At 51.9% G+C, this 14,711-nt stretch overlaps 5 protein-coding genes across 5 annotated transcripts; 3 read left to right on the forward strand and 2 right to left on the reverse strand.

The window, feature by feature from the left end:
* Positions 1–183: 183 nt before the first annotated feature.
* On the reverse strand, positions 184–957 carry Asppvi_007540 (DJ-1/PfpI family protein; the record flags this gene model as incomplete). Its single annotated transcript, XM_043303426.1, has 2 exons — positions 184–450; positions 520–957. The coding sequence occupies 2 exons, from the start codon at positions 955–957 to the stop codon at positions 184–186; spliced, it is 705 nt and encodes a 234-aa protein (XP_043159361.1).
* A 1,390-nt stretch (positions 958–2,347) lies between these two features.
* On the forward strand, positions 2,348–3,512 carry Asppvi_007541 (HVA22/TB2/DP1 family protein; the record flags this gene model as incomplete). The annotated part of the gene is made up of 3 exons (XM_043303427.1): positions 2,348–2,376; positions 2,497–2,646; positions 2,705–3,512. The coding sequence occupies 3 exons, from the start codon at positions 2,348–2,350 to the stop codon at positions 3,510–3,512; spliced, it is 987 nt and encodes a 328-aa protein (XP_043159362.1).
* Positions 3,513–3,837: 325 nt separating this feature from the next.
* Positions 3,838–4,371, forward strand: Asppvi_007542 (interferon alpha-inducible IFI6/IFI27 family protein; the record flags this gene model as incomplete). Its single annotated transcript, XM_043303428.1, has 2 exons — positions 3,838–4,117; positions 4,181–4,371. The coding sequence occupies 2 exons, from the start codon at positions 3,838–3,840 to the stop codon at positions 4,369–4,371; spliced, it is 471 nt and encodes a 156-aa protein (XP_043159363.1).
* A 1,822-nt stretch (positions 4,372–6,193) lies between these two features.
* Positions 6,194–11,061, forward strand: Asppvi_007543 (putative eukaryotic translation initiation factor subunit eIF-4F; the record flags this gene model as incomplete). The annotated part of the gene is made up of 5 exons (XM_043303429.1): positions 6,194–6,856; positions 6,968–10,279; positions 10,338–10,421; positions 10,484–10,863; positions 10,923–11,061. The coding sequence occupies 5 exons, from the start codon at positions 6,194–6,196 to the stop codon at positions 11,059–11,061; spliced, it is 4,578 nt and encodes a 1,525-aa protein (XP_043159364.1).
* Positions 11,062–12,397: 1,336 nt separating this feature from the next.
* Asppvi_007544 (universal stress protein) lies at positions 12,398–13,883 on the reverse strand (the record flags this gene model as incomplete). The annotated part of the gene is made up of 3 exons (XM_043303430.1): positions 12,398–13,111; positions 13,169–13,559; positions 13,630–13,883. 3 exons carry the CDS (start codon positions 13,881–13,883, stop codon positions 12,398–12,400), a joined length of 1,359 nt encoding a protein of 452 aa, XP_043159365.1.
* Between the last annotated feature and the right edge of the window lie 828 nt (positions 13,884–14,711).

Raw genomic sequence — 14,711 nt, forward strand, 5'->3', positions numbered from 1 at the left:
ATTCTTAAACCAATGAAAGGATGCAATTAGGGAAGCTGTTGGTGACTGGTTGAGAACATGATAATGAGCACCATAGCGAAATATTAAGCTACTGAGAAGAGGTATATAGGCTTGTTAGATGACCCATTATACCTACTGCTGGGTGAGATTTAACACATGGAAACACTTGAGACTTTCGGAACACTATTTAGATGTCATGCTTTTATCTTTTGGCGGAACATCCTGATCGCAATTAATTGCTGCAAATAGGTCATTACGAGCATCCTCATACTCCATACTAATCACAATCCTGTCTCTTATTTCCTTTCCCCACACACTCTCAATCCAAGCAAGCATACCATCTATTCCAGCGCTCACACCGGATGTGGTCCAGATATTCCCATCAACTACCCATCGGGCATTAGCAACCCAGTATGTTTTACTGCTAGTCGGCTTCTGGGTAATGTGCTTCTGTTTCCAAGGGTCAGTATAAACATTGCACTGGATTTGGCAATGGGATGGAAACTGTTCTCAACTCACCCAAGCTGCTTTGTTTGTTGTTGCACGCTTCCCATCCAAAATACCTGCCCTAGCAAGCAGATCGGCGCCAGTGCAGACGCTGATTAGATATTGCAGGTTGGGATACTGTTCTCTGATGAAATCCACAACCGGCTGCGTCTTTTCCTGGTGGTCGGAACCCAACCCGCCAGGGACGAGGAGCACATCCAGACGTGGTGCATCGGCGAAGGTATGAGTGGGGACGACCTTTTGGTTGAAACAGTTGGCTGGCATTGCAGACACGGGATCCAGAGATGTTGAGAGAACACTAAGGCTGAAATTGGCATACTGGGAGCCGAACTGACAGCGACTGAAGGTGTTCAACGCTTCAAGTGGTCCGAAGACATCGAGAACTTCGAACCCGGGATAGAGGGCTAAGCCAAAGCTGGTTGGGCGAGGTTTGGAGTGGTGATGCATCATTGCTGCAGTCCGAAAGCAACATACACCTGGTGTGTGTTTTCTGTGGGATGGTTATGTAGGAGCAGACAGGACCTTTCGCGCTTTTATAGTTGCAGTTTCTCACCGTGGTGCTTGGGGTTCCCGCCCTCCTGTGAGGTTACAACTCACCCATACGACTTTCAGAGGCACTCAGCCAAGGATACCTCAGCTCTCAAATGTCAGGGATTGTCAGTATGACGGAACTTTTACATTTTGAATTTGGACAAAGTACCTTCAGAGTTCGATTCTGCGGCTTGAGGCGTGAGAAACCTGAGCTAACTCGTGGCTAGCCCAGGCCCAGGATTTTGGATAGGTCCGTTTGCGTCCAGCCAAAGTGCGATATTAAGGCCCTGTTCGCAACTCGGTCCCCTGTGAACGCCGACATATCATGACTGGTCTTGTGTACCACTCAATAATAAATAACCCCAGTGGTTATATGGCTAGCTGATAGTTGTCTGTGGTTTCATCCGACTTGAACAGCGGTAGAGGCATCCTTGTCCCTTCCGCTCTAGAGCAGTCGTGATCTCAGCACCCCTGGCAGTTAAATTGTGCAGAGGCCCGATTATCCATGTGCCTATATCTTTTCATTTCTGGAAATACGACTCTCGCTGACATTATTCTCAAATTCCATTGTCTGTATAACCAGCATTAGGTTTTTACTCAAAGTATAAGACTCTCACTTTGAATATCTGGTCGTCAATGATGCTCATCAGTAGGAATTAAGAGATCGCGATGAATGACGTCAGCCACATGGATATGGTCACCGAAAACAGTAATAAAGAGATCTTGACCTCGTTGCTTTATAGGATGATAACTACTGACGTGCGTACTGGTATACATAACTCTTGAGTGGTATCCTTCTCGAGGATCAAAGATAGACATTATTTTGATGGGCTACTGATGGTCGTGGGCTCGTGGCGTTTAAGTCAATTTGGTAAGGCTGCGGAGCTACAGCCCACCCAAAAATGGACCCATAGGGCTTACAGCCTTACAGCCTTAGGTTACCTAACTGTGGTCTCCAGCTCCAAAGCTCAAGGCAACAACTTACGTAGCTCTTTTAATATTGTTTTCTTCTTCCCTATCTCTGTATTCTTCCTTGTGCCATCCCCGAACTTCGATTCCCCCAAGACATTCCTGTCAGTCAGACTCATTCCCCGATCGTCATCCCTGCGGCTGGCCGTTGTCTCTTTGACTGACCCGTGGTCGCGTGAAGAGTTCTTGCTTCCCCACCCCGCACTGCGAGCTCTTGAGTTAGCTCCTCACGTTAGACGATAAGGTACTCTTCTTCAATACTACACCTTGAAAATCCGGATAAAGTATCCCTGTATCCCGTCACCCTATCAAGAAATTTCCGACGACCAGTCTATTCAAAATGTTTGGGATCATCGCGGACTTGATGTCGTAAGTACTCTGACTCCGGTATCGCCGGGGAAAATGCGGGCACCAGATATCTCAGTGGTCGTCCCTCAATACTTGTGACCATTAAGTCCGAGCTAACGCTTTTCGATCATCATATTTCAGCTCGGTGATTACGATCCTCTTCCCTGTATTTGCCTCTTACAAAGCTTTGCGCTCTTCCGATCCGTCACAGCTGGCACCATGGTTGATGTACTGGGTGGTCCTCTCGGGCATTTTGCTCGCTGAATCATGGACAATTTTCATCCTGGGCTGGTAAGAAAGACACATCCGGATGAAACGGAACAACGAAAGCAAGGCTGATCTGCTATAGGGTCCCCTTCTACAGCTGGTTTCGGCTGTTTTTCTTTTCCTATCTAGTACTTCCTCAGACTCAGGGCGCAAAGATCCTGTACCAGACCTATGTCGACCCCTTCCTGGCACACCACGAACGAGAGATTGAAGTGTTCATTGGCCGCTTCCATGAACAGGCCAAAGCCCTTGGGCTTCAATACTTCTATCAGGCCATCGATTACATCCGCGAGAAGATTCTGAGATTGCCGGGTCAACACCCTGCCCCTCCACCTCCGCCAACCGGCCCGGCTGGATATGCGCAGTCGCTCCTCTCTCGATTCAATATCCCTACCGCTGCTGGCGGAGCGCAACAAGGCCCTGCCAATGATTGGTACTCTACGATCAGCTCTGCTGTGGCAGTAATGACTTCCGCGGGTAAAAGCCATGAAGCGCGGGCTGAAGAGCTGTCTGCCAGCGGGAACCTCTTGCCGCGAGAACTTGCTGGAATGTCCCGCGCGGAAAAAGCTAGTTTCATTTCCAAGCAGCGCGACCTGATTGAGGTGTTGCGCGCCGCATTGGCCAAGGAAGAGAGTAACCTCGGTAGCGGCGATGTGGACGACGACCTTGCATATGGTTCCTCTCTGAGAAAGAATCGCAGTGACAACTCGTTTGATCATATCAACCCAGAAGACATTCGTGATCGATCTCCGGCGAGACCGGAAAGATCGTCTAGTGGCCGATGGGCGCCGGGATGGTTTGGCAGCGGAGAGCCGGCTGCTTCCTCTGGCGTAGAGGCTATTCCACGCGCAGCTGACGACTTTCCGCGGTCAAGGGGATCCCATCATTAGACCATTTGTCACTGGGTGATGGCTTCGTGCTGTGGAGTATAGTCTATAGATAGATGGCCAGGGCCTATAGACCCGTAGGCATGAAAAGAAAATGAATTGTGATCAACTCAGCCTTGCCGCAGTATTTTGCATTGGTTGATAGCCGTGCTAAGCGCTGAAGTAATTGCGCCGCAGCAAACGATTTATAAGTACCCATCTTCATCAACAACACCGGCCTTGTACCATCCATGGACCTGCTCGTTAGATCAACCCTGACTCACGGGAGACTTGGATTCTTCGAATGCTTCCTCTTCTACATCTCATCTGTCATCTAAAGACACGAATGATGTACTCTCAAGTGCTTGAAAGGCTGCACCAGGTCGCAGCACATCTCACTCCTAGCATCGACACTATTTCCAACACAACAGGAACGCTCTTTGAGCTCACGAAGCAAAACATCCCGCTCCCAACTGCTCTTCAGCTTCATGATCTTCCCAGGGAGATCGCAACCTGCATCGCACAGAATCCACTCCCTCTCGTTTCGATTTGTATCTTCGCATTTCCTAAGGCGGTTATCTCACCTGTTCTGTACCTCGCAGGATTTGGATCTTTGGGTCCTATTGCTCGTATGTGCCTTCCTCACCTCATCCTTGTCTTCGTTGGGATGCCAATGGTTAACTCATTGCTAGATTCCCTCGCGGCGTGGTATCAAGCCTCCTTTGGCAATCCGGTGGCAGGAGGGCTCTTTGCACACTTAGAAAGCGCGGCGATGGGTGGCTATGGACTGGGTGTTTTAAGCACTGCTCTTCGGGGGTTAGTGGGTGTGGCTACGGGTGTGCGGATGGCTTTGGGGAAGGGGAATGGGACTTTGGCAGGTTGAGGCGGTATAGTGTCTGCTGCAAAGATCATGTTCATGGATTGACATGTGGTTGGCAGATATCTACATTCTAATATATATCGCTATCTGGTATCTTTCCTACGAGGGATATATTGGTTTGGGTGGATCGACGAGGAGGTGGTTTCCGGACCAACCAGATAAATAAATAAATCTGTGGAGGTGTTCTGTGCTCAGATCCTATGATCATGTCCTGTACTGTCTGTAACCGAATTGAAAATTGAAGAGTACCTGACCAAGAGAGCAATTTGAGCAGGAAGTTTTCTAGAATACTCATGGGAGGATGAAGATGATCCGCCATGCCCGTCGACATGCAAAATGCAAGGAAGGTACGGATGTGGCCATTACACATCTACCTGAACATACCGTTCATTGCATGGGTATCCTCAGCGGAAGCTGTAGCTAGTTGGGCACAGAGTAAAATTCCTGAGTTTTATTAATAGCCACTTTCTCATTTATTTCATCACCAGTACTTCGTAGTGCGTAGAAAATTCTGTATGCATTGGTACCTACTGTTGAGGATAGTGGTGGCAAAGATGCCTCAGGTATCAACTGTCAAGACGCTAATGATCTCATCTTGACTTGCCTTGTTTTATGACTGGAAGAACATTAAAGAAATTCTGCCTGTCATACTCCAATCCATTTAGGCATCATTGTCCTGCAGTGAGTCACTTGCTGATGCGTTGTGTCTATGCCTCTGCGCCTGATGAAGAGTCGGACAGAATCCAGATATGCGGATAGACAACTCCCTAGATACCTCTGGTTATACTTATGTTAGTAGTCCATCATTTGGCCTTCAGCTGGGGGTATTATTTCATTGCTAATTGCTTATTCGTTTCCCGTACCTAAGGTAAGTGCTTTCGCCGCCGTAACCCGAAGAATCGACCAGTCAGCAGTGGCACTGACATTCTCACCCCGTCCCGAAAGGGTAAAGTAGGAACTTAACCTAGGGAGGGTTCCGTCGGTTTAATCCACCATGGATAACAGCTCTCTTTTTCCGTTACCTTTTTTCTTTGAGCAAACAATCATTCTGGATGCGAGGTTTCGATCATTTATTTTTTTTGAGAAGAAGAATACCAAGTAATCGAGTAGAATAAAAAGAATACAAAGTTGTAGTTGGAGGTGGTTATTGTTTCGTCGAAAATTGTCAGGCTCGTTTGTTTCCGCCTAGGCGCTTCACCTCTTCTTTTTTTTTTTTTTTTTTTTTTTTTTTTAATTCTTTGCCTTTCAAAATTTTTTTTGTGCTCGCCGCACTGAAGGGAAGGGAGGGAAAAATAGACAGCAAGACAGCGACACACACAGGCGTAGTAGAGCACCCAAACAGGAAGAGTAGCCCCGTCTCTTTCTTGTGCGCGTAGATGAATATTATTATTAACGAGTTAGAAACGTAGATACCGATTTATCGCGGTTGCGTTTTCTCCCTTTCTTCTTCCTTCCTCCGTACCCCATATCCCAACTCGTCGTAGTCCAACGACGTCTTTTCCTTTTCCCTTTTTCTTTGTCCTGCCTATTTTTTTTTTTCCCCGGTGGCAGTGTACTAACCTTTCTCACCTACCTACTCTTACCTCCCCCCATCTCCCTTTCCCTTCCACCGGACGACCTCTCCGTTCAGTGTGGGAGTTTGAGAAAGAATAAAAAATAATACTACTATTTCGCTAGTAGTATTAGTCCTCTAGAAGTATTCTTGCTTCTTTTAATGCGGAATCTGGATCGCGCTCCGATTCTGCTTCTCACAACTTGACATCACACGCACACACAAAAAAAGGCGCATTTAGGAAAAACTTCCTTTCTCCTATTAACCTGTCTAATGACCTCGATCCCTCAAAAGTCAGGCCTTCAACCTCAAGGACAGAGCACCTCGACTCAGGCCGCCTCGTCGCACTCGCCTTCCCCGTCGCTCAGTGGGAAGACCTCACCCTTGCCTGCTCCTACCTCGACGGCCGCTAGGTCCTACGCCAGCGCCACCAAGAAGTCCGCGACGGACTCGACCGCCGCTCCCGTCACCGTGGGTGGCCCTTCGCAACATGGGAAGTCGACCTCAGTATCTCCTGTGAGCGGCAAACCCATGCAACAACCTTCCCAGTCGCCCGGCGTCACCATCGTCAATGGCGCCCCGGCCTCCGCCTCGCAAGGCGACCATTCGAGAAAGCCCTCGGTGACCATCACTTCGGCCGGTACCTCTGGCTTCATCCCCAACGGTGGCCCTGCCAGTCGTCCCAATAGCCTCCAGTTCGGTTTCGCCAACTCGCAGAGCTCTCCCAACATGGGAAACCCGGCCGTTCTGGCGACCCAGCCTCAGTCGGGCTTGGGTGTGTCCCCGTCGATGAACCCCCGTGTTACGTCTCCTCAGACCTCCCCTTCGCCTATCCCGCAGCCTGCCTCGAGCGGTGGTCGGCCGCCACCATCATCCTACCAGTCCCAGGGAAATGTGCCCAACTTTGGAAGTTTTGGAGATGCGGGCGATGCGAACGTAAGTCATGGCATTCTTTTGACGCAGTTTGGAAAAGAGAAGGACGCATCCCTGCGGCGTATCTGCAAATTGTGACGCAAGAGTTCGGTGCTTACTTTCTTCTCCTCGCAGATGCGCTCTGGTCCCCAACCTCCCCTTGGTCCTGGTTCTCAGTCGACCCATCTCCGCCGCGAATCCTCCCAGTCCACGCACAGTGATATGAGCAACCACATGGGAAGCGGTCCTGGACGCGGCGGTTACCCTCACCAGGGTGGACGCGGTCGCGGATACTCACAGTCTGGTTACCAAGGACAGATGCCCTACTCACCTGGTCCCAGCTTCCGGTCTCCCAACCAGCCCCGGGGTGGTCCCAACATGGGCCCTCAGTTCCACGCTCCTAACCAGGGACGACCTCTGGCGCCCTTTCCCAACTCGCCACACCAGCGCAGCCCGGCTTTGGCGACCGCGCATCCTGCTACGCCTCAAATGAATCAAGTCCCGATGGCCCACCCCCAGATGCCTCCTCAGCCCTACGCCACCTACGGACAACATATGGCCCCGCAAACAGTGAGATACCACCCTTCTGTTTATAAACCCCCCCGTCGTGGCCCATTTCCGAAGAGAAGACTAGGATCCCGTCGTTTCTCTTCGTCTTCCTCCTCCAGCCTCCCTCTTGCACATACTTCCCCTCCCCCTCTCCATCTCCCCCCTCCAAATCTCGCGCCGGAAAGCGGTCAGTTTGAACATTATCTGACGCTGATGAAAAACCCTCAGGCTTATCCCTATGACCCCAACTACGCTTATTACAATCCTGCCTATGGAATGCAGCAGATGCAGTACATGACTCCCCCTTCGCCACAGCCACGGCCCGGCATGCCGTATAACCCGCAGGCACCCTACATGCAGAACCAGTACCCGGTTCAGCCTCCTCCCCAGACCGCTCCCCTGTCGCGCACGCCGTCTCAGGTGTCGAACGACCGTCCAGGCTCCAGCCTGGGCCAGGGCCAGCCCCCTGCAGGTGCCCCGGCGGCCAGCCACACTCACACGGCCAGCAGATCCTCCAACAGCCCCGCGCCGCCTAAGCCCCAGTTCGTCATTCCTCCCACCAAGCGGAGCCCCATTGTCATCAAGGACCCCGGTAGTGGTGTTGTCAAGACCTTCGAGAAGGCACCGGCCTCCCCCGCGCGTGCGACTCCATCCCCTGTGAAGATCTCAACCCCGACCGCTACACCCCCGCCTCGCACCGGCAGTGGCGCTGACCACAACCGTACCGACTCTAAGGCCAAGACGGACGAGGAGAAGAAGAAGGAGTTGAGAGAGGCGGTGCGTCAGAAGATTGAACAGGACGAAGCAGAGCAGCGTCGCAAGGAAGAAGAGGAAGCAGCCGCTCAGAAGAAGAAACAAGAGGAAGAAGAGGAAGCGGCTCGCAAGAAGAAGGAAGAAGAGGAAGAGGCAGCTGCTCAGAAGAAGAAACAGGAGGAAGAAGAGGAGGCCGCCAAGAAGAAGGCCGCCGATGAGGAGGCAGCACGCGAGAAGCTTGAGGAGCTCAGCCTAAAGGACAAGGCAGAGGAGGCCAAGCCCGCTGCCGAAGAGCCCAAGAAGGAGGAACCCGCCCCTGCCGCTGATGACGAGATCGACTACGAAGCCATCGAGCGCGAGCTGGCCGAGATCGAAGCCAAGGAAGCTGCCGCGGAAGCTGCCTACTACGCCAAGAAGCAGGCCGAAAAGGAGGAGAGAGAGCGTAAGGAGAAGGAAGAGCGCGAGGCCTACGAAGCGAACATGAAACAAGCCGAGGCGGAGGCAGAAGCTCTTGAGGAGGAGCGTCAGCGGAAGCGTGAGGCTGCCGCAGAGACATCCAACAAGGAGCTCTTTGCTGCACTCAAGAAGGGTGAAGTAGCTGCTACAGAGGCCAGCACGCCTGCTGGCAGCGGCACCGCCACTCCCGTCTCCGACATTTCCATGGGACCTCCTGGCAAGCCTGCCAGTGCCCAGAAGCGGGAGAAGCCTGCTGCTCTGAAGCTGGAGACCACCAAGGCAGTTGAGCCTCCCCAGCCCAGCGCTGCCATGAAGTCCCTTCAATCGGCTCGCTTCGTCGACGACTTGAGCAAGATCAATTACCCGCCCTCTATCGTCTCTCCCAACCCGGCTCTCAATGCCAGCGCTCCTGCGGATCGCAAGTTCCACTACAACAAGGAATTCTTGCTCCAGTTCCAGAGTGTCTTCAAGGAGAAGCCGTCCATTGACTGGGATTCTCGTGTCCGTGAGACCGTGGGCGAGAGCGACACATCGCGTCCTCAGTCGGCCCGTACGCCCATGGGAGCACGCAATCCTTCTCGCGGCGGTGTGGCTCAGCCTTTCGTCATGGGCTCCTTCGGACAGCCCGCGTCCAGGACCACTTCTGAGCAACGCTTCGCTGCCTCTAATGCTCGCGGTCCCGCTATGCCGTTTGGCCAGTTCGGCCGTCCTCCTGTCGGCATGGGAGCTCCTTCCATGAGCCGCCCCGGCTCCAATATGGGTATTGGACCCGGAACTCCCCGTGGTGGCGGCAGCCGCTCCAACACACGCACCGGCAGCAAGCGCGATAAGCAGTCCGCCAAGAAGGAGGAGGAGATGGCCAAGTCCATGCCTCTCACCGCTGGCAAGGAAGTCAAGGCGCTCCAGGTCTCCACGACGGGTTGGAAGCCTCGTAGCATCGTTCAGCCCGCTGCCGTCGCTCCTACTCCTGACGGTCATCTTCCTCCGGATGTTGTGCAGCGTAAGGTCAAGGCCGCTCTGAACAAGATGACCCCTGAGAACTTCGACCGTATCTCCGGTCAAATCCTGGAGATTGTATCGCAGTCCAAGGATGAGTCCGACGGACGTACTCTGCGCCAGGTCATCCAGCTTACCTTCGAGAAGGCTACCGACGAAGCTCACTGGGCATCTATCTATGCCAAATTCTGCAAGCGTATGCTTGAGAGCATGAGCCCCGAGATCAAGGACGAGAATATCCGTGATAAGAACGGCAATGTCGTCACCGGCGGCAGTCTGTTCCGCAAGTACCTGCTCAACCGATGCCAGGAAGAGTTCGAGCGTGGTTGGAAGATCAACCTGCCTCCCAAGCCGGAGGGTGTTACTGAGGAGGCTGCTATGCTGTCAGACGAGTACTATGCCGCCGCTGCCGCCAAGCGTCGTGGTCTTGGTCTCGTCAAGTTCATTGGTGAGCTGTACAAGCTGGGCATGTTGACCGAGCGTATCATGCATGAGTGTGTGAAGAAGCTGGTCGACTACGAGGGTATGCCTGAAGAGGCAGAGGTCGAGAGTTTGACTAGTCTCCTGCGCACCATCGGTGCCAGCCTCGATGCCTCGGAGAGAGGTCACACCTTCATGGATGCCTACTTTGCTCGCATCAATATGATGATGGAGATTCCAGGCCTGCCGAGCCGATTGAGGTTCATGTTGATGGTAAGTTTCTCTGCCCCCTAGAACGGGTAGCTTTGGAACTAGTCTGACATATTTACAGGATATTCTTGATCTGCGCAATGCTCGCTGGCAATCAAAGGATGCTGACAAGGGTCCTAAGACCATCCAGCAGATTCGCGAGGAGGTATGTGATTCGCTCTCTTCTAATGTTACCTTTTGACATTCGGCTAATCCCTGTTTCTCAAGGCCGCTCGTGCTCAGCAAGAGGCCGAGATGGAGCGTCTCCGGCAGCAAGCCAACCGTGGCAACCGTCCACAAATGGGCCGTGGCGATGCTCGCAGCTTCTCTGGCTACGGAAACCAGGCCCCTCCTCCCGACTACGCATCCAGCAAGGTTGGCAGCGATGACCTCCGCCGTCTGCGGACGACACGCAACACCAACCAGCCCATGTCCTTTGGCCCATCTAGCATGCTTGGGTCTCGCAGCAGCAGCGGCCGCAAGAACCTTGGCCCTGGAGGCAACTTGGTTCGTGGCAGCGATGATAGCGCAGCCAGCAGCCGTTCCGGAACCCCTACGGCCGGAAAGAAGGAAGATAAGGAGGCCGCATCGTCGATGAATGCGTTCAGGTACGACTCAATGCAAACACCTTTTGCCCATTTTCTGTCTTGACTAACGTCGGCTGCAGCGCTCTCGCTAGCTTGGATGACAACATGGCTACCTCACCTCCCTCGAACCCTACCTCACCTTTGCTAACCAAGTCTCAACCTGCCGTTGAGCGACGCCCTTCCAAGGCCCCATCGACCACCGGCGAGGAAGCATCATAGATTCTATGGCAATGATAATGATGAAAAATTTTCGTTTCTTCTGGAAAGATCATGTTGTCCCCTTTCTACCTCCCGTTCTTCTTAGTCATGCCATGCCAACTATGCCATTTGAGCATTCTTCATCCTAATCTTCTCGTCTATGATTTCGACTCGATCGGTCGCTTGGATACTCTGTCGTTACAATCGACAAGGGTAGGATAGTGGTCGCCGACGGGGCAATGCATTATTGTGTACAATGTGTTCGGAGCCGTAATGGAGGTGGGGGAATTTAACCAGAGAGGAAGAGCCATCTGGCGAGTCAGGCCGACACGGGGTGTTTCCGTCTCAATGTTCCCCTTCGCATCCCTTTTCTTTTTTTTCTTTTGCATTCTCAATACCCAGAGGACTCAAAACGGCTGGCAGACATGAACTTTGGAACGCCTCCGTCAGATCTTTGAAGATTCCACTTGCTTTGCTTCGCTATTGCTCCCAGTCACGCGAGAATACTGTAGCTGACTGACATGTGTGCATTTTCTTCTCGTTTCTTCCTTGCTTTGCTTTTACGCAGCATTTGCATTTACACTGGCTTGGTGTATGCCGTCCGTCCGTCTGTCTCTGCTTCGCTGTTTCGTTCTAGACAAAATGCCGTTAGAAAAGTTTCCTCTTTCGCCTCGTCTTGGTATCTATCTGTCATATCGACGTTGCAAGCTTCATGTCTATGCCTATGTCTCAATATAACATAACTCTTCAATGGCTGTCGCTGTCTGCAGTAATGAAATGGCCTCGCTCATACGTCTGTATAGTCCTAGCCTTGTCTGGACTTGGCTTGGAAGATTAGGGACTACTTGCTAGGCTGATAAAACGTGGCTATGTTTGCACTGCGAATTGGAACTGCTTCCCTCGATACTGTATTGTTCATACCTGAATGAAATTGGTTGGAGATACGTGCCTTTTCTTCAGAGCTTGGACTTGGTTATTTACCAAATCCATCTGATCTAGGTTGAGTCCATTCACATTGTAACTGAATCTAACTCATACATGCATGTCTAGCTATGAGATGCATCAGACTGGGAACTGTTTATCCTCTTTTTCCCGACGAGGTTGGCCTTATAAAACACACACAACAAATGCGAGACGAGGCTTCATATAAAAAACAGAGCGGAGTGATCATGACATCGTCAGGTATGAGTTGATCTAATTTGTAATCGCTCATACTGAGGGACAGGCAGAATGTAAGCTGTAAGCATTCAATCAAGGTGATACAGGCAGATCAGAGCCACCTGCAAAGACGAATAATTGGATAGGAATGCCGTAGATGGAAGGGATGCACAGTAAGACTGGGTGGACAACTGTGGAATCATTCACCCTTGCCTTCATCGTTTGGATAGGTCGAAATATCCTCAGTCACAATAACTGGAATATTGACCTTTAGGGATTCGAGAGGTGGAGCAGTCGTCGTTGTGGTCTGTGTATGAGCGTCCGGTGACAGGTCACCGTCCTTGGAAACAGCCTGACCGTCGTCCACGGCCTTGTGCTTGGGCGACACATCCTCGATGTGATGACCGGATCGGGAAGCAGGATTATCATCATCGGAGGCGCCTTCGTCTTCCGTGGTCTCTGCGCTCTCTGCAAGACGATTTTTGGCAGTGACGCTCAAAGAGCCCCAATTTGGCGACACTGGTTCCTCCTGACTGACGCTGCTTCTCTCCGACATGGAAAGAGAGCTCCGAGAATTGGTATATGAGGGAGGGAGACCCAAGGCTGCCGCAACCGCGGCCTCCTCGTCGGGCAGTCTAGAGATATTGCTGTCGGTGCTCGAACTTGCATCAAAGATGCGGCTACCCCGACGCGAACTCTGCTCAAGGATCTGATTATAGCTGCGTCTGGTTGGATCCGCCTGCCGCTTTTTCTTTTTCTTTTCTCGCTTGGTGGAGGGGCGGACGACAATGACCGGAATCGGCGACTGCTGCAAGCAATACTTGGAGACAGAGCCTGGCAGCAAGCCTTGCACGCCTCCGAGTTTACGGCCGCGCGTTCCCACGATCAACAGCGCAGGTTCGTAGATCCTGATCTTTGAAGTGTCAGTATACTTCATACACATCATAGTCTAGAGGACTGATTAACATACCATTCGCTGAATAATGTCCTGAACCCTACCGACCGCCAATTCTAGAACCAAGCTGATGGCCTTTTCGTCCTGGCTGTTCTTCTGTATGACCTGCTCGAACAGCCTCTCAGCCTCCTTCCTGTACTTTCCAGCCTCGATTTCGGCATCGCTCGCGAGACCAGAATCCTTTTCAACGGCTCGCAGACAAACGATCTCATCGCCATCGTCGACCAACTCATCGATCAGCCACTCCAGGGCAAAATCTGAGTAATCATTCTGATCAGTGCCACAGAGAAAAGTCCTACTGCGACGAGTACACTGATAGCCTTTATGTTTGTAGTTCAAAGTCAACGAGAAGTCCGCCGCGTCGGGATTATCGAACGTATCAAAGGACACACCGCGCTCGTAGGTTCTAAGCAAACAATTCAGCCTGTTAGCAGGATCGCAACAGCAGCGCAAGTGCAACAAAGCTCGGGACGTACTGCGGCGGAGGCGGAGAAAGGCCTCGACTAACAGAGCCACTTTTCTGATCCTTCTCCGGTACCTCGATCTGCGATTGTTTCTGGACTTTAACGCTTGAAGAGCGACGAATAGGAGACTGCGTTTCGACTCCCCCGATATGAAACTGGATGGACTTGCGCCGGGGACTATCGCCCGCAGGGGAGATGCGCCTTGGCGAGGAGGACTCACGTCCAGTGTCGTCGAACGAATGTCTGGAGGAGACGGAGGACTGCATTTCGTCGGTATATGGGATGCGATGGATACACCGGTGTAGTTTGCCCTCCGTGAAGATAGAAGAAGAAGCGGGGTGCGATCCAGAGCGCACGTGAGAGAGCTTTGCTCCCGGCTTTGGAATGCAGATGCGGAGAGGGGAATTCTCCCAATGAGCCGAATTAAGGAATTGTAGACTTCGACCAAGACGAGTCTTACTCAGTATTCAGACAATTTTGCTGATGAGGGAGACGACGGAGGTTCAATCTATTTGTCTAGCAGCTCAGCCTCCATGAAGCTCCTGAAGTTCGTCTGCCAGTGGTGTGATGCGGAAAACGCCGATCATGGTTTACAACGAGTGTGGTGGGAGGACCCCAGGCAGACGGGGTTTGTTTAGTTTGGGCAGAGCTCGAAGACGGCTGCAGCAATTGAACTGATGAGAGGAATTCAGCAAAGGAATGAAGTTGGCGGGCTATGAGGACGAATGAAGAGGAAAGTGAGCTCTTGACTTCCGGATGCAGAGAGGAAGGTGAGAACAGGAGGAGCTCAAGAGGAGCAGATAAAGGCGGTGAGCGATGTTGTCACCTAATAATACCTTAGTATTATTATCACGGACTGCATCTGAGGCTATTGCGATATGCACACCAATAACAGGACTATTATCTATGGAGTACAGAACAGAGTTGGCAAAGTCACAGCACATACGCCCTTGTTGACTCGAGACACAAACCCCATCCTGTCAGACCTGCATAACTCCAATGACAGCCCCTCTTCGGACTTCAACTGCAGAACGGCTACTCGGCACTTAAACAATTTTCTGAGGCAGCTTTCTCCTCGCAATGAGGGGTTAAAT

This window comes from Aspergillus pseudoviridinutans (assembly GCF_018340605.1).
Source record: "Aspergillus pseudoviridinutans IFM 55266 DNA, scaffold_5, whole genome shotgun sequence".
Taxonomy (NCBI): Eukaryota; Fungi; Ascomycota; class Eurotiomycetes; order Eurotiales; family Aspergillaceae; genus Aspergillus; species Aspergillus pseudoviridinutans.